A 19,410-nucleotide genomic window follows, 5' to 3' on the forward strand; every position below is an offset into this window, starting at 1 on the left:
AATGGACTGCCAGTGGCAGGGCCAAGAGTTTCAGGGAACAGTTGCTGGCTAAGCTATAGCATCTCAGAGGGTTGCCACCATTGACTCAAGACTGGAGAGCCCTGAGGAGTCCGGGCCAGATCTGAGCATTTGAGGGATGTGATTCTGGGCCTACTGCTCTTGCTGAGTCAGAACTGAGCTCCTTTCCTGAATGGACCCGAACCTCAGGCTGTAGGTGCCACTGGGTCATTGGAACTTGTGTGGAATTTTCTCTGATACCTAGAGAGAGAGAGAAGGGCTGCGTTCCTGTGTGTGCCAGTGAAGATGGGAGGGAAGAAAGGGAGCACAGAGGAACAGAAAACCTGTAGGGCAAGGTGGCCTGATGGAAAAGATCTTTACTTAGCGTAAGAGGATCTGGGTTTGACTCCTGACTTCCCATCGACTCCTCCGTTAACCTTGGGATGGTCCTAATCTTGACAAGCTTCTGTTTCCATTATAGCGTGGGAGTAGTAGTGTGCACCAAACAGGATTGTGATGGTGATTGAAATTAAAGGACACATGCACGCATGCCTAGCACAGTGCCTGGCACGTAACAGATGCTTAATAGATGATGGCTGTGTGTAAATCTAACTCCTACTCCGGTAGGTACTATGGCGGGAAAGTGTGCAAGAGGGGAGGAGAAAGGACTCAGCAAAGGAGGCTGTGGGGGACTATGGGAAGCAAGTGAGCAAAAGAGGGGTCACACCTCGCTCGCCTCCCCTGCACTGTAGCCACTTAAGAGCAAGTTTCAGCTCTTAAGTGCAGGGGAGGCGAGCAGGGTGTGAACCAACAGCCTTTGGTATGGATGTTTCCTACCTGGGCCCACGGGGCTGGGTGAACAAGTAAGCCATCAGGCTTCCTCTGAAGGGCAACTGAGCTCCAGCAGAACCAAGGGCCTTTGGGCCCTGAGGTCCTTGCCTGCTTCCAGCTTCTCAGAATATAAGGCGGTCCAGAAAACACTTAGAAACTGCTGGGTTGGGACTTCCCTGGTGGTGCAGTGGTTAAGAAACCACCTGCCAATGTAGGGGACATGGGTTCGAGCCCTGGTCCAGGAAGATCCCACATGCTGCGGAGCAACTAAGCCCGTGCGCCACAACTACTGAGCCCACGTGCCACAACTACTGACGCCCACGCGCCTAGAGCCCGAGCTCCGCAACAAGAGAAGCCACCACCATGAGAAGCCCGCGCACTGCAATGAAGTGTAGCCCCCGCTCGCCGCAACTGGAGAAAGCCCGCGTGCAGCAACGAAGACCCAACACAGCCAAGAATGAATGAATGAATGAATGAATGAATGAATGAATAAATAAATAAATAAATAAATAAGAAAGAAAGAAACTACTGGGTTCCAGGCAGACATGTCTCTGGCCTGAGGTTGTGCAAGCGAATAAGCCTCAGTTACACGGTGTCTGTTCTCTGCCACTTTCCATCCTCTGCCCCAGGATTCTCTGACCCGTTCTTTGAACTGAACTAGTAGGGAAAGAACTTCGGATTCTCTCACAAGTTAGACCAGTTCAGAGTCTGAGAGCAGAGAACAAGGATGTTCCAGGAAGAGAAGATGCGTGCTGTGATCAGCTGGGTTCCCTGGGGAGCTTCACAAGCAAGAGCGTTGACTGGTGCGCTGGGGAAAGGAGGCTGTGGAGGAAGGCAAGGCCCCTGCAAGAGGGAGAAGCTGCTAAGCTGGCAGCCTCGCGCCTGCTCTGCCTGTCCCCTCGTGTCTTATGCTGGCGCCAGTTTACTGAGCTGCCTTCCTCATGTCGGATGAGGAAAGCCCCTGGCTTGATCAGGTGTCCTGGGAATAAAAGCCCTAGCAGCCACGTCCCCTGGAGCCTCCTTTTAATCCCGCCTTACAGGCACTCCTCTACCGTAATGCCCGGAGTCCTCTCATGACCCTGGGTCTCTCCAGATTGGTGCTCCGTGAACAGCCAGTGCTTTCTGCTCAGTAAACCCTTCAGAAGCCTTTACTGCATCTCTCCTCCCAGGTTCCCCCACTGCTCTCTTTGAAGACATAATGGGCAGAAGTGATTTTTTTTTTTTTAATAAAATCACAGTTGATGAGGGTATTCTAAAAAAAGATAATTTCTTCCCTAAAAGGAACTCTGATGCCTGTTATAACACAGTCTTCACCCTGATACACACACACACACACACACACACATTTATTTTTCACAAGATTCAAGTTGTACTGCACAAACGTTCACAACTTTTTCCACCAATATTTTACACTAAAAACATTTTTCAGTGTCATTAAGTATTTTTCTACAGTATGATTTAATGTCCGTGTCATGTTCCATTATACCAATGCCCTGTTATTTATTTAACCAGTCTCCTGCTGATGGATCTTTAAGTTATTTCCAATACTTTGCTAATACACACAGTGCTGCCACAGAGAGGCCACAGAGGTGCTCTTTCTGCTACACGTGTGCCTGTTAACTAACTTATCCCCAGACGTATCTGGTTACGTGGTATTTGCCCTGGTGTCATGGAAAGATGGCAGGAGAGGCAATAGGAACAGGAGAGATGTTGCTGGGGTCACAGAAGGATGGAGGGAGAGGTGATCAGAACAGGAGAGGTATTTTTTAAAGTCTAAAAAGAGAACAAGATGGCATTTTGGCTTCTGAGGTTTTCTCCCATCCTGGCTCAGAATTCCTGCCAATGGGCATGACATGTGTCCTTGGCCAGAGCCAACTAGGTAAAGATACTATCAGGCAATGGGTTTCTTCTGAATGTTTCTGGGTATATACTCATTGTCATATTCCAGATGGCCCAACTGGCCCTTCCAAAGTCCCACTTCTAACCCAAGAAAGGGTGTTAATGAAGACAAACAGTAATCCTGTCCTACTTTCTTCCTACTACTCCACTTCTCTCTGTGTATATACTACAAGGAAGTCGATAAGAGTTGGGGGCCGTGGATGGGATAAGTTGTAAGTATGCTGCTGTAGCACCCAAGTCTGCTCCTTCCCTCATGAACAGGAGCATGTGACAGGCACCAAAAGGCTGAGCTGACCTCAGGCTTTGGCATTACAACTCTCTTGAGCAGATTTTGATACCCCTTAAAGGACTGTCAACATAAGCCTTTAGCTTATAAGATTTTTACACTGGTTTTTCACCTGAGCTCTTTCAACTGCCACGTTCACGGCCAAGTAGTGGCCAATAGAGGGTGAATAAGAAGAATATAGACTCCCTGAAGATATCAATATCTTTTGAATGCTCTCCACTTCCTTACAAAGCCCCGGCACAGGCTGTGATGAATGCATCCTCATCGAATAAGTTTACGAAGAGCCTGTACCCAGGATTGTGTGGTGATGGTGAGAGGGATGCAGCAGCCCTTGAATGCTGGGGACATCCATGTGAAGAATTCGAAGGGCGGGAAACAAAGGGCAGCTTGGGGGTGGTGTAAAGAGACCTCCAAGAATAATGTTGCTAAAACAAAACAAAACAAAAGAAACACTTGGCAATGTTTATTTGAATCCAGTGTAAGCATGTGCTAGATTGGAAAAATAGAAGGTCAGAAATTAATGTGAATGGAATCAGAGGAGATTTAGCCCATGAGATAAAGCCAGATGACTCCTGGTCATGGGAACAGTATCAGCAGTGATGGGGGAACTCTATCTAGATGCCAGGCAGGGCAGGAATGATGTGAATGAAGATACTGCCACTTGAAGGGTGCTGGCTTCCTGAGTCAGCAGGAAGTTGTCATCGCTTCTCAGTGCCTTAGACTTGGAAAAGACCTTCAGGGATCAGTGAGTCCAGGTCTCTTTACCCACCAGCTTTGCTGGAGTGGAACCAATGTAGGCTTGGGCTTAGACAGTCCTGGCTCTTTCCCTAAAACTCAAATGGCCTTAGCAAATCGCTTAACTTCTTTAAGCCTCACCTCTTGGAAGCAGGACTAATAAGACCTATTTTCCCAGAGTCACTGTCAAGGTCAAGTGAGTCATGAAACACTATATAAATGTTTGGTATTGCTACTTACTGAGCATACAATATGTGTAAACCAGTATGATGTAGTTTTGCTGTGTGAGGGTTTACAGATGCCCTACAGATGCTTGTCTGGAAAGCAAAGAAGGTATGTGTCATAAATAGCTGCCATGATGGACGTGAGCTGAGTCTGTGGCTGTGAAAAATGATTTTATTCATTGGAAAACAAAAGGGCTCACTTGATGACTGTACCTGTAGATCTGGCCTCATTAGAAAAAGACCACCCTACATGTTCTGTGAAAGCGTTACCATTAGGGCGGGTTGTACTATAATTCACAGGTATTAGAAAGATGGTAACTTCTCAGCAAGTTAGAAATAGAGGAAAATTACCTGATCTTGATAAAGAGCACCTACCAAAAAAACTAAAGCTAACATCATACTAAATGGTGAGAGACTGAATGCTGTCCACAACTCTTCATAGCAGCATCATTCATAATAACCAAACACTGGAAATGGCCTAGATGTCCTTCAACAGATGAACGGTCAAACAAACTCTGGTACGCCCATACCATGGAATACTACTCAGCAATGAAAAGGAATGAACTATTGGTACTTGTAACAGCTTGGATGCATCTCAAGGGGATTATCTCAAGATTATGCTAAGTGAAAAAAAAGCTAATTCTCAACAACTTCATGCTATATGATTCCATTTATGTAACACTTTGAAATGACAAAATTTTAGTAATGGAGAACAGATTAGTGGTTGTCAGGGTGAAAAAGGAGGTGGGATACAGGAGAGACATGGATGTAGTTATAAAAGGGCAACAGGATCCCTCCTGTGATGGAACTGTTCTGTAACTTAACTTTGGCGGTAGACAGAGGAAACCACGTATGTGATAAATGGTATAGAATTAACACACACACACACAAATGAGTACAAGTAAAGCTGGAAAACCTGAATAAGATCTGCAGATTGTATCAGTGTCAATATGGTAGTCAATATATTATACTATAGTTTTATAAGATATTATCATTGGGGGAACTGGATAAAGGGTGCAAGGGATCTCTGTATTATTTCTTACAACTGTATGTGAATCTAATATTATCTCAATAAAAATTTCAATTAAAAAATAATACTGTTGGTGTTAGTCTGGCCAGCAGCAGCTAAGATGGATGTTGTTTCAGGAAGAAACCAGAGATGTGTCATGTCAGCCCTATTAGGATCACAGCCGACTCTCAATGGAATTGGAGATGCAGGTGGTTTTAGGACTTAAAAAAGAGAAGCCTTGGTGGAAACTCTGCACTTGGTTTTGTTTGTTTGTTTTTGTCTTTGAATGCAGAGACATAAGAGGGGTAGAGGGTCCCAGAGGGTTATATAGGAAGCTTCCAAATGAGATGTATACAGATAAAGTATACAAATAAAATGAGCACAGTTTGGTACCAACAGGGTCCCACAGTTGCACCTGGCAAGAAGCAGAACTCAAGCCTCAAAGCTGTCTAATGAAGGAACTGAATTAAAATTCATTATAGGCAGTTGAACATTCTAGGAGAGCACTGTGGGTAATGCTGAAGAGCGCGGTCTCAGGTGACAGATGGCTTAGAATCAAATCCTGGCCCTGATGCATATTAGCTTTGTGACCTTTGGCAAGTGACTGAACTTCCTTGGGCCTTAGTTTCCCCATCTGGAAAATGGGCAAAATACTAGAACCTACCTCATAGGCTGTTGTCCAGATTAAATGAGTTAATGCTTAGAACACTCCCTGGCCAATTCATGCTTGATCAAGGTTACCTGCTCTTACTCTTACTACCCTTCTGGGAGGATAGATGAATACTGCCTATGGTGCAAGGCTAGATTCTCCTGAGCTCATCATGAAGCATCTCAGCGTTCTACCCTGTTTCTTCATTTCCTTGGCCTGGGCTCCTATTCGCCAGTCAGAAGTCTCTAATCACTACGAAGGAAAGAACCCAAAATGTCACATGTTGACTGTCGGAGAACAGTTGTTTGCCTACATGTGCCCATTTCTCGGCTCTAGGGCATGGCTTTCTGGGACCTGTTTGCCCTTGTGGGTAATCCTGGGGCCTCCCATGGTTATCCTGGGCTCTCATGGTTTAACCAATAGATGTTCCTGAAGAAACATACATCGAGAGTGGTAGAATGTAAAGTACTAGCTCAGGTGAGACGGCCCACCTGCAGGTGCTCACTGGGGACTTTTTAAAAATGTGGATTACAGGGACTTCCCTGGCGGTCCGGTGGATGAGACTCCACACTTCCAATGCAGGGGGCGCAGGTTCGATCCCTGGTCGGGGAACTAAGATCCCACATGCTGTGTGGCTCAGCCAAAAAAAAAAAAATAGACTTAAGAAAAACATGTGGATTACAGGGTTCCAGAATCTCCATGTTAACTAATGATGATCAGTTAGCATGGATGATTTAATGAGAAACACTGTGGGGTTCTCATCAGATGTCAAGGTCCGGCCCTTGGGAAACCCTGGCTTTTCTCATCCTGCTCACAAGCCTTCAAGGTGGGGAGCAGCCGTAATTACCTTCATTTTTACCCACTTCAAAGCTGAACCTCTGAGAGGCGAGCCGTTTTAACCCAAGGATGCCGGGTGAATGCTGGTGCTGGGGACATTGTCTTGTATCAACTAACTCAGAGGCACTGAAACTGGCCAGCAACTTCTCCGTAAAACTATTTCCGTCTTCTCTCAAAGGCTCTTTCATGCCCTATAGAGTCAGGAACCAGGCCTATTCATTTTCCTGCCACAGCCGGCTTTTAGAGCTCCTAGCTTTCCCAAATTATTAGGACTCCAGAGGAGCCCAGCAACTTTGGGTCTGTCTGCCACCCCATCCATAAAGCTGTCAGTGAAATATCGGCGGTGGTACCCAATCATCCACTCGTGATGAGAGAAGGGCTGAGAGCAGGCAGGAGGCAGCATTCACGTCTGCAGTTTAGGGATGTAGACGGGTGGGGGGAGGGTACAACCAACTGTTGACTCAGAGGCTGTCTAATCTATAAATGAAAAGAAAATAGTCCCAGAACCCTACCCCATTCTTTCCCTAAGCCCCCTTTTCTGGCTGCAAAGCTGCTTTTATCATGTTCTCTGCATATACCCACCCACCGCCAATAGGAAAACACACCTTTGAGCACACTTTTGAAAGGAAAACTGGTAAGTAAAACCAAGCATCAAACCTAGGTGTGGGAAACATTTGGGGCAAGTATGAGTTTATGTACATCCGAGACCATGAAAGGAAAAATGAGAAATCGGGGATGAGCTCTGCCCTCGCTGCACAGGTTTGGGGGCGGAGCATTTTTGCTGATCTTTGAATCAGCTCATGTCCACGGAGCATTTGCTGTGGGCCCAGCACTGCATCCAGCATTGTGGTGCACTTTCTCACTTCATCCTCAGAACAGACCGGTGAGTTCGATAGAGTTGCTGTATTTATTTCAGAGGCGAGGAAACTAGTCTTAGAGAGGGCCAGTCACTTTCTAAGGCCGCATAACTGGCCAGGGGTAGTCAGGATTAGAACCCAGGTCTGCCTTACCCCTAAATTCTTCATCTCCCTTAGAAAGTAGACATCTCTTTGTGCAAACTGGGGTTTGCCCGTCTCCTCCCAGCTGTCTTCTTGGCCCTCCCCACAACCCAGTGAAATAAAAGCAAGCCAAACATAGATTATTTCTGAAATGAAGATTCCTAGGCGTTTGGGAGGGCCCAAGGCTCTAAGTAAACAGCCACTGTCAAGGGGAAAGATCTGTGTGTTACGTGGCAAAGGCCACGCAGACGGTCACACACCCTGACCTAGTAATTGTAACCCTGGGATTATAGGTTATATTTAACATAAACAAAACCTCCATGAGTATATTTATCATAAAGTTACTTCAGTATCTAAAATGTAGAGGCAACATAAATGTCCAGAAAGAAAAAAAAAGAGAGAAATCAAGAGAAGAAAGTTGTTTTCAGAACACTGAGTGTAAGCATTCATGTACACAGAGAGGAAAATCAGTACTTTTATGGAAAGGTAAAATTGGGTGGGTCATAAGAGTCCTGGATATGAAGTTTAATAAGTAAAAATACCCATCATTTCACTGCACACACTACATTCCCATTGCTCTCCCACAGAAAGAGCCTCTATCACTTTGCAATATATACAAACATCAAATCACCATGTTGTACACCCGAAACAAACATCATGTTATGTCAACTTTACCTCAATTTTTAAAACTTTTTTTCAATTTTATTTTTTTTGTTATTTTTAATTTTTTATTTTATTTGGCCACACCACGTGGCATGCGGGATCTTAGTTCCCCCACCAGGGATTGAACCCACACCCCCTGCAGTGGAAGTGCAGATTCTTAACCACTAGACCGCTAGGGAAGTCCCTACCTCAATTTTTAAAAAAAGAATCAAGATGCTAAAAAAAGAAAGAAAGAAAGACCCTCTAAATTACCCTCCAAAATATATCTGACCTATTCTTGAAAATTGGCTTTAAATTAAGCTGTAGTTTCCTGCACTGTGTGTAGGATTCAAAATGGAAATTTCCTCTGATTAACATAACACGTTGCTGGGGAAACCACATTTGACCAGTGATTTCCTAAAGAACTAGCATTTATGAGAATCAGTTTTTGTGCCCAGCGCTGTGTGGGGCATATAACAAACATTAATTACCTCATTTTATCATCACAAGAGTTCCTACAAAATAGGTATTATTATCTTCATTTAACACATGAGAAGAAGGAGACCGAGGGAGATGAAGTAACCTGCCCAAGGGCCTGGGCTAGTGCGTGGCAGAGCTTGGATTCCAGCCTAGGACGGTATCTCCAGATCCAGCACTGACGTGCAGCCAGAACAGCCCAGAACTGGCACAATCCCATGTGCCTATTCAGTGTGTTTAGGACCTATACCAGTTGTTAAATATCCTGAACGTCACCTCTATCCTGATCCAAGCTCTTTCCACTTGACTACTATGCCAGCACCCTTTGAAATCAATTTGAAAATGGATCAAATAATTTGGTTTGGGAAAATTTCCCCCAGGAACATAATAGCCAGTTCCTGGGCCCACTTCCCAAAGAAATGACGAGCAAGGTGGTCATTAGTTTCCTAAGGCCACCATCATAAAGCGCCACAAACTGCATGGCTTAAAATAACAGAGAAACACTGTCTCACAGTTCTGGAGGTTAGGAGTCCAAGATGAAGGTGTTGGTAGGGTTGGTTCCTTCCGAGAGCTGTGAGGGAGAATCTGTTCCAGGCCTCTCTCCTAGCTTCTGGTAGCCTCTGGCATTTCTTGGCTTGTAGGTGGCCATCTTCTCCCTGTGTCTCTTCACATCGTCTTTTCTGTGTGTCTGACTCTGTGTCCAAATTTCTCCTTTTTATACGGACATCAGTCGTACTGAATTAGGGTCCATCCTACTGACCTCATTTTGACTTGATCACCTCTGTAAAGGCCCTCTCTCTATACGGGATCACATTCTGAGGTGTTGAGGTTTAGGACTCCAACATACCTTTTTGGGAGGACACAATTCAACTCCTAACAGAGAGCACAATTCAACTCCTAACAGCGGGTTCCCCCTCCTCACTCCTGGCCCCAGATGGGTCTTCCCTTCCCTCCCATCCAGCCCAGGCTTCCCTCCCGTCCAGCAGGTAAGGGCAAATGGTAGTGAATCGGCTGTCAGAAGAAAACCAATGGCTACATGAACTTGGTCTTCCTCCTCCCATCCAGTTTCCTTTCATCTCATGCCAACAAGTGGCGTTTTGCCCGGGCTGTCACCATGCCCTGCATGCACCAGGAAAAACAGAAACAAAACAGGTGCCAGAGCCAGGAGAGCCTGACATGTTTTAGCCTGTGGTCTCGGTGTGGTTGCCTTGGGGAACATCAAACTTATGATTTCCTCTGTCTCTGTGTGTGAGTGCTTGGGGCTGTTTAAGTTGCTGATTCTCTTTCTCCTACTGCAGACTCCTCTGCGGAGCTAAGAAAGCCTGCCAAGCTCTTTTCATAAAATCATACCCTAACCACCCAAGGTTGGCAATGGAAGAGGAATCTCCACATGGGAGGAGTGATTGAGGATTTACCGCCCCAATTTTGTCCTCCAAATTTACCTTTCTCTTGTAAGTTGCACTGGCCACTACTGCTGCCACCATGTTAGGCTCAGGGAAGGCAGTTTCCCTTCTAGCACTCCTTTCCAAGTATGAATGGAAGCTTGTCCTAATTCTCCACAGCTTGGTTGATTCCAGGATGCAGCATTTATTCAAACTTGTCAGAAGACCCAGAGACCAGAAAGTTCATAATATTTCTCTGAAAAGAGCTTCTAGAAGTGGTGGTCTGGGAGCCCGGGCCCATCTCCACATGTCCACTTTGGACATGTCTCCCCACCGGGCATCTGCCGCTTAATAACTGCATCTTTGAAGCCAAATATATACTCAGAGCCGAGGCCATGGACAAGAACAAGCTCCCTTTCCAGCCAGCCCGAGGCCTGCCTTCCCAAGTCCACTGTCTCCTAAGCTGGGACTGGCCAACAGTGGCAGTGCTTACGCCCTGCAGGGAAGATCCTGCCCCGGAGCCTTGGCTTGGGAAGACCACATCCGAACATAATCCCGTCTCTGTGCCAAAACAAATCTCCACATAGCAGAACTGTTTTAGACAAGCCCTTCAGTCGCTGCCTCACCAGTTCTGATTGTCATCTCCAGCAGAAGATGCCTTACCAAAAGTAATAGAACAGAAGTCCTTTTGAAGAGGAACCAGTGAAACAATTTCATCCTTCTATTAAGTGGCGAACATTTATATTCACAGGCTGTTAGGTGGAAATGGATGGTAGAGATTACTCAATGAAATGTGGGCCCCTCGTTTTTACTGAGGCCCCAAAAGGGAAAGTGATTTTCCTAATGTTGGCTAGTGGCAAAGGTGGGACGAGGATCCAGCTCTTCTGATTCCCAGCCCAGTACTCTTTAGAATGTTGATCTGTGCTGTATTGTAGAGCACAGAGACTCGTATTTTAAACCTTATTTCAAATGGAGACCAGGTTGCTACAATGTGGAAGAAAACTCGTGGATCATCAGTGAATCCAAAATGGCAATCTAGGATCTCCTGGGATGACGGGCTCTAAGCACATGAGTGTAACAGCAGAGGGGACATATTTCAGGGGTTCCCTAATGCTAGTCAGTTCTGACTCCTGGGTGCCGCTTGAATGAATCCCTTTCTCCTGCCTTTCTGCCTCAGCTTGAGTCAACCGAGTCACCATCATTTTATCATCCAAATCCACTCTCGCCCTAAGAATAAAGTCCCAGATCCTCAACATGAACCAGAAGGGTCTGTGTGTCCTGGTTTCATCTTGCTTCTCTAGCTTTATTCCCTTTTACCCTTCCCTTCAGTCTCTCTGCTCCAGCTGGGCTTGGCTACTCAAACCTCCTCAAATAAGCCATAATCTCTCTTTCTTTCTATCTTTCTTCCTTCCTTCCTTTCTTCCTTCCTTCCTTTCTTTTTCTTTCTTTCTCTCTTTCTTTCTTTCCTTCCTTCCTTCCTCCTTTCTCTTTCTTTCTTTCTTTCTTTCCTTCTTCCTTCCTTCCTCCATCCTTCCCTCCCTCCCCCCCACCACATAGAAAGCTTTTTCTCCTTTCCACCTACATCAACTGTTCTCACACAAGGGTGATTCCCCCCGCCCCCCACCAGGGGACATTTGGCGATATCTGGAGACATTTTTTTTGCTTGTCACAACTGGCATCTAGTGGGTAGAACACAAGGATGTTGCTAAACATCCTACAATGCACAGGACATTCCCCCCCTAAAAAAAATTACCCAGCTTAAAATATTTATAGTGGGAACCTCACTGGCTGCTACCTGTGTGAGACTTGGCTCCAACAGCTGCCCCCAGAACTGAAGGGTTTCCTGTCCAAGCTTCCACGCGCCATCTCGTGTCCTCTGTTCTCAGCTGAGAGCCCTCTTCCCGTCCAGCCCTCCATCCTCAGACACTTCTGTTTGCTGACCTAAGCAGTCTAGGAAATGGATCTTTGTTTCTTTTAAAAAACAGTTTTTGAATGTCTAAAACTGGGGCCGGGGGGAAGCAAAAAGGCCTGGAAATGGGAAAGTCCTCCCCCTCACACACCATCCCCCCACCTTGGGCAAAAGAAGGATAGCAATCGATTTCCAGGACTCATTCAGTGAAAATGTCTGGAATTCCCCTGCAGATCTGGTGTGAACTGTGAGACCTGGCTGTGGACCAGGGTTCAGACCACAGGGGAGGTGGGGCCTGGCAGGTTACAGGGTGTGGAGGCCCTATTCCCAGGCAGGAACCTCATGACAGAACCCCTCCCTGTCGGCAGAGCTGTGAAATCACCAAGGCAAACTCCAGCAGCATCGGGGTGGAGCAGGGGGGCAGGGGGGCCTCCACCCCACAGCTGAGGGAAGAGAGGGCAGGGAGCTGGTGGCATCAGCTCGGCAGGGTGGACCCCTAGTGTGCCAGCAGGTCTGCGTGTCTCAGAGACCACAGCCACCCACGCCCATGCCCACGGGGTTAGCAGACTGCTGCTTCTGTCGACTTGTTTGGTTTCCTGCCCTGTAGCGAGTGGAACGTGATGGGTCAATTTCCAGATCTGGGCTGATTCTCTGCCACTTCCTGGTTGTCATACCTCCAACTCAGCCTGCAAAAGGATGTTTTTTGTTTGGGGTTTTTTTGTTTTTTTGTCTAAAATGCCCAATGAAAGATCTGGTCTCTTAATCAGCAGTTCAGGTCCCTGGGAAGTTATTTAAGGGATCAAAACAGCTGAAGTTAGACCCCTGAAGATTAAAATCAGTGACTTGCCTCTATCCCGAGGATGGTTCTTCCAATGTGGGAGGAACCTGAGTGCAAAGGAGCAGCGCATCAGCACCCTCCCACGTCCCACCAGCCAGGTCTTGGCAGGAAGCAGCGGTTTGACCTCCTCAGTCTGTTTTCATTCACTTTGAAGAAGCAGACAGGTGCCCTTCCCCCACCCCACCCCACCCCCTTTAAAAAAATTCCTCCAGTGTGTTTGACATCCCTCTTTGCCTTTAGTCAACGCCTACTGAATGCTTGAGGGATGGAATGGAGACCGAGGTAGCTCAGCAAGGCTGGGATTAGGGTGAGGCAAGTGAGGCCCCTAGGGCACAATATGTAAGGAGGTGCTCACTCTCAAGGGTACAAACTTCCTCACCCTCGCCCTAGCCCTGGCCCTGTGACTGATCGCTGGTGAGAGAAAGCTTCAAGGGGGAGACGGTGTACTCAGAGATAACTGACTCTGGAATAGGAAGGAGCCCCACATAGGCACCTGCCAGCCTCAGCTTCCTCTTGCCTGGGACCCCCAGGTCTCTCATGCCCAGAGGTGTGCTCTGTAGAAGGCTGGTCACTAGCCCATCTGAGGCCCCTGCTCCCAGGGACTGCAGAGACAAACGTGTGGAAGAGAACTTGAGGAAAGTCAGAGGCAGTTGTCGCCACAGGATTGCAGGGGCTGCAAAGAATTATAATTACATGAAGTAACAGTGTGGGTGCTTACTATGTGCCAAGCCCTGTGTCAAATACTGTGCCGTCATTTTATGTAATCCCTTCAACAGCTCAGTAGGGAACTTGGGCTCTGGAGCTGGACAGTTTTGATTTAAATCTCAGCCTTGCCTCTTTCATGTTGTGTGTCCTTGGGAAGTTACTTAAACCTCTCTGGGCCTCAGCTTCCTCATCTGTAAAATGGAAATAATAGTTGGACCTTTGTTATAGTATCCCAAAGATTCTATCAGGTGAGTCAAGTAAAGCAATGAAGCAAGCATCTGGCACAAGGGAAGCACTTGACAAATATTGGCCAAGGTTAGTATTATCATTGCCTCTTGTGGCTTGTCCCTACAGTAGCCACAATGAAAGTGTCACAAACTGATGGCTTAAACAATAGATATGTTCTGTCTCATGGTTCTGGAGGCTAGGAGTCCAAGATCAAGGTGTTGGTAGGGTTGGTTCCTTCTGAGAGCTGTGCTTCTCTCCTACCTTCGGGTAGCCCCAGGCATTCCTTGGCTTGTAGGTGGCCGTCTTCTCCCTGTGTCTCTTCACATCATCTTTCCTGTGTGTCTGTCTTGGTGTCCAAACTTCTCATTTGTCTTAGTCTCTTTGGGCTGCTGTAACAAAAGTATTGCACACTGGGTGGCTCAAACAACAACCACTTATTTCTCATAGTTCTAGGGGCTGGGAAGTCCAAGATCAAGACACCGCAGATTCAGTGTCTGGTGAGGGCCCACTTCCTGGTTCATAGGTGGCTGTTGTCTCACTGTGTCCTCACATAGCAGAAGAGGTGAGGGAGCTCTCTGGGGTCTCTTTTATAAGAGCACTAATCCCAGTCATAAGGGCCCCACCCTCAATACCTAGTCACCTCCCAAAGACCTCACCTCCAAATACCATCACTCTGGGGATTAGTTTTCAACATGTGAATGTTCGGGGGGACGCAAACATTCAGTCTATTGTACCCTTTTTATAAGGACACTAGTAAGATTGGATTAGAACCCACTCTAATGACCTCTTTTTAACTTGATTACCTTTGTAAAGACCCTATTTCCAAATAAGGTCACATTGTAAAGCACTGGGGGTTAGGACTCCAACATATCTTTTGAGGGGGGCAGGGGGCACAATTCAATCCATAATACAAGGTCAAGTAACTTGCTCAAGGTCACACAGCTTGTTGAAGATGAAACTGGATCCTAGAACCCAGGATTATTTGATGACAAACTCCATGGCATAAACCCCAGCACTCGTAAACCTTCTCTGGTCAGAGAGGAGAAACCAAAGGGAGACATTCAGAGGCTGCTGCTGCTGTGTTGATGGCACTTTCCACTTTCCCTTCTTTCTCCCTTCCTCTGTAGCCTGCCTGCTGCAGTCTGAGCTGGTGAACTATGAACGAGTCAAAGAGTACTGCCTCAAAGTCCTGAAGAAAGAAGGGGAGAATTTCAAGGCCCTTTACCGGTCCGGTGTGGCCTTCTACCACCTTGGAGACTATGACAAAGCACTCTACTACCTGAAAGAAGCAAGGACCCGACAGCCAACAGGTAAGGCAGCAATTGCTGTTTCCTTACCACCAGCCCCCTGGGGCAGCTCCCAGGCCGCCTCATTGCCATGGTCAGATTTCCTGGCTGGCAGGGCCAGGCAGGGAGGGAAATGGCAAATGAGGGGTCAGGTGTGTGCTAGGTCCTGGAACAAGGAGAACACATAGTCCATGCCTTTGCCTGGGGTCTGGGTTCCAGGGAGTTTGGGCATCTCTTCTTTTCAAATAGAATATGGAATTCTTCATTTTTCTAACCCAGAATCCAGCCCTCTTTACTTATTCAACGAGTACATATTGCATTCTTACTATGTGCCAAGATTTGTGCTGGGTGCCAAGGATGTAGATAAGAAGACGTGGCCCCCACTTGTGAGGAGCTCACATTCTGGCTGATGAGACAGAATACAAATGGATAATCTGGGGGCTAAGCCCAGCATCTTCCAGGAAGCGTGCTCCAGCTCCTGCAGTCAGACCCCAGTCCTTAGAGAAGGCGTTATCTGTACCATTCGCTTAAATCACATCCACTAGCCCCGCCATTCATTCACGCCACAGATATATATTGAGCAGGTACAATGGGCCAGGAACTCTTCTAGGTGCTGGGTAAATAGCAGGGAACAAAAAAAAGTTGCTACCTTCAAGGAGTTTATGTTATAATGGAAGAAGATGGACAGTAAACAAACAGACAAATTGATAATGTAATATTTAGTAGTAGTAAGTGCTATGAAGGAAATAAAGCAGAGTCAAAGGGTCAAGATTAAAGAGGGTGCTATTTCAGACCAGGTGGTCAGGAACACCCTCTCTGAGGAGGTATCATTTATTTATTTTTTTTAAATTTTATTTATTTATTTATTTTTGGCTGAGTTGGGTCTTCGTTGCTGCACAGGGGCTTTCTCTAGTTGCGGTGAGCGGGAGCTACTCTTCGCTGCGGTGCGTGGGCTTCTCATTGAGGTGGCTTCTCTTGTGGAGCGTGGGCTCTAGGCGCATGGGCTTCAGTAGTTGCCGCTCGCAGGCTCCGTAGTTGTGGCTCACGGGCTTAGTTGCTCCGCAGCATGTGAGATCTTTGCGGACCAGGGATCAAACCCGTATCCCCTGCATTGGCAGGCGGATTCTCAACCACTGTGCCACCAGGGAACCCCTGAGGAGGTATCATTTAAACCATGACTTTGACTTGCTGTTGCCATGGTTGTTCATATGGCTGATTTTTTTTTTAATGCAATTCTCCTTCCAAGGAGTTTTGTTAGGATGAATTTGCAAATACCCAATATACTTCTTTTCTTTATTTTTTGAAAGAACACTAATATCTTTATTTTTATGTGCTGCTGATTTGTTTTCTGTATATAAATCGTGTTCCCCCAACTCTACTTTAAGCCACTTGAGGACCAAGAATGGGACTCATTCAGCAGAATTTTCTTGAGTACCTGCCATATGCCAGTACTGTTCTGGATGCCCTGGCAGGCATTTTGGAATATTATACAGCATTCATTTCTACTTCCGGAAGTAAACATCTCAGGCAGCCTAATTCATATTTTGGTGTGTGCAGGGCTGAACAGTTGTTCTATGTCCTTCCGCACTCACTAAGTTAAGGGCTGGAACTGGGGCGAAATTCCCCAGTTTGTGGTGAAGTGGCTGCCTAACCTTACTTGTGAGAACAAAATAAGACAATGAAGCAAATTTCTTCCAAGCTCTCCAACTAAAAAACATTACAATCAACTCATATTTATTGGTCATTTGGATTAAGCCCTTTTAGACATATCTATTTTGGTCCTGACTGCAATTTTATGAGGAAGATATTATGATCCCCAGGAGAGGCAGCCTTTGGATTCAGATGCAGCAACTATGTGTGTCTCCTTGGGCATCTGACTTAATCTCTCCGGGGCCCAGTTTTAACTTTGGTCACAGTGAGGATGAGGAAACGTACCTTACAGGATTATAATGAGGGTTCAGTGAGACAATGAAGGTTAAAAACACGGCATAAAGTAGGCACTCAGAAATGGAGGTTGTTTCTTGCAGACGAGACAGGAGGCTCAGAGAAACTTCTAAGTTGCCTGAGGTTAAACTCCAACTAACTGTGCTGACTCAGGACCACTGGGGTTTGCTGCTCCATAGAAATAAGGGGAGAAAGTCCCCTGCCTCTCCTCTCCTTGCCGTCTGTCCTCTGGGTCACAGGGACCTGTCCGCGTGGAGCAGTGAAGGAGGGGAACCACATCCTGGATGCCCTCTCAGCCATGCTGGACCTTGGCTGAGTGAGTCTGGCTTGTCCATGGTCTGCAGATACAGCTTTGGTCTGATTCTCCGTAGACCCAAGAGTTCCCCTCACCAGCTGTTCCCTAAGGTGTGTTTCTCTCCTCACAGACACCAACGTGATTCGATATATCCAGCTGACGGAGATGAAGCTCAGCCGATGCTCCCAGAGAGAGAAGGAAGCCATGTAACGAGAACACCTTTCTAGAGCCGAGCCTGACCCGCGGCATCCAGGCACCCCCTGGTGGAGAGCCCTTCCGAGGGTTCTGTTCCTTTCTCCCCACTTCCTCCTCCTATTGCCCCTCAACTCTTTGTCTACTCCCAGTGTGAAAAGAAGGAGACGGGCAGATTTGGAATCTGGTGGGTTGCCCTGACAAGGGACATCCTCTTTCCAGTAGGGCAGCCGCTGGGAGAGACCTAACTTCAGCGGGAACAGCTGGAGAGGACTGTCACAGGTTGGGAACGCCATTGCAGCTTTGACTTGGGCCAGTGCTTCTGGCAGAGGCAGAGCCTGGCAGGTGAACCATCCCAAAGGCGTCAGGCACGGAGCCCACGGGCTGGACCCCTCCACAGCTTCCTGACAGACTGCAGCATCTCAAGGCAACTGTGACAAATCCAGGGATGCGACAGACACCAGAAGCGTTGGTAAAGCCAACAGAGTCTGAGAATCTGTACACTGGATTTCTGCACACACACCCGCTCCCCACCCACAAGAACCTCAGGCCCTGCCTCCCTCCCTCACGCGTTGTCTTGGTTTGTGCTTTCTCCTCTCCTACTTGGGGATCTGAGACTCTGCCAGGATTCACATGCCATCGAAGCCCACTCTCAGTGCCCTCTGGTGACCACACATACCATTCTCCCAGACTCCCAGCCAGCAGGCAGCTGTGACAGCAGAAGGGCAGGGTAGAGTGGGCCAGGGGCTGACCACATAGGGATGGGGGGAGGGAGAGATGATATCTAGGGGAAAGAGCATTGTATAGACTGGGAGACTGAACTGCGGACGAATTAAGTGTAAATAAAAATAAATTAACAGGCAGCAGTTCCTGTCATTTCTGTTGAAAGTGGCCCACTCCCTCACTTTTACTCCCTCCCACAACCCTCAATCAGGGCTGCTGGCAGCCAGGTAGGATGGGGCTTCCCCCAAAGCAATGCGCCATTTGTTCAGTGGTGTACAATGCTGGCTGCGCCTTTGTGCTTTTAGAGTAGGCTGGGACTGTGGAGACTGCCCAGGGATTTGGCTATGTGGGAACTTGTAGCCTCTTTTTTGATGAAATTACCTGGACTCAATATCTAGCACATAGAATGTGTTCAACAAATATTTGTTGAATGACTAAATGATGCCTGCAGATTGGCTCTCCTGCCTTAAACTAATTTTATCCCAGCCTAGTCTCCTGATACCTGTGCCCTTTTTGCGATGCCATGTTGCTTCAGTCAGATAAGAGACATTTACTGAGGACTTCTTGTTTGCCTGTCATTGTGCAGTTTGCCCTGGGACATAGGATGTAGTCCCAGTCTCCAAGGAGTTGGAAGAGTTGAGAAATAGTCATAGGAGATTATTACCGATGATACCTTTAATTTATATGATGCTTTAAGATTTTCAAAGCACTTTCATGTATTTTTTGTGTGATCCGTGAGACAATATTGTACAAATTAAAATATATACAGATGCAATAATATTAATAGTGAGCATTTATTAAATGCACTATCCTCAGATCTTTACATGTATAATCTCATTTCTTTCGTGCAATTACCCTACTATTCCCATTTGATGGATAAGAAAACTGAAAAAGAGAAAACTAGCCCAATGTTGCACGGCCGTAAGTGGCATAGCCGGGATTTGAACCGAGTCTGTCTGACTCCAGAGCTTCAGCTGTTAACTACTCTGTAGTTAGTTGCTGCCCTAAAAAGTATAATATTGGGTAGTTACAACCATTCAAAAGCAGGACAGTATGTGTGACAAACCTTGACTACGTCAATGATGGTACGTGGGCTGCCTTTCGTATTTAGCCCAAGGTGAAAAATTGTCCCTAACGCTTGACTCCCTAGTGGCGGAAACGGCAGCTGAGACGCAGCAGTTATTTCTGTGTATTGTTTATTCTCCTTGCTGATGGGCCAGCGTGTATCCAAACAATCCACCTAGCATTCCTCACCCCATCCCCAGCTTTGGGGAAGAGTCACAATTATAGGTAGAGATTGAAACGAAACACAAAGTTAATTCTG

The 19,410-nt window shown here is 46.8% G+C and overlaps 1 protein-coding gene across 1 annotated transcript in view; it reads left to right on the forward strand.

Annotated features, from left to right (window-relative positions):
• Positions 1–18,909, forward strand: part of TTC9 (tetratricopeptide repeat domain 9) — a 30,748-nt gene extending 11,839 nt beyond the window's left edge. The window contains exons 2-3 of the mRNA XM_036844241.1: positions 14,774–14,956; positions 17,302–18,909. Coding sequence (XP_036700136.1) covers positions 14,774–14,956; positions 17,302–17,381 — 263 coding nt within the window. The 3' untranslated portion in view covers positions 17,382–18,909. The remainder of the gene's footprint in view (positions 1–14,773; positions 14,957–17,301) is intronic.
• The last annotated feature ends 501 nt before the right edge of the window (positions 18,910–19,410 follow it).

This window comes from Balaenoptera musculus, chromosome 2, assembly GCF_009873245.2.
Source record: "Balaenoptera musculus isolate JJ_BM4_2016_0621 chromosome 2, mBalMus1.pri.v3, whole genome shotgun sequence".
Lineage (NCBI taxonomy): Eukaryota > Metazoa > Chordata > Mammalia > Artiodactyla > Balaenopteridae > Balaenoptera > Balaenoptera musculus.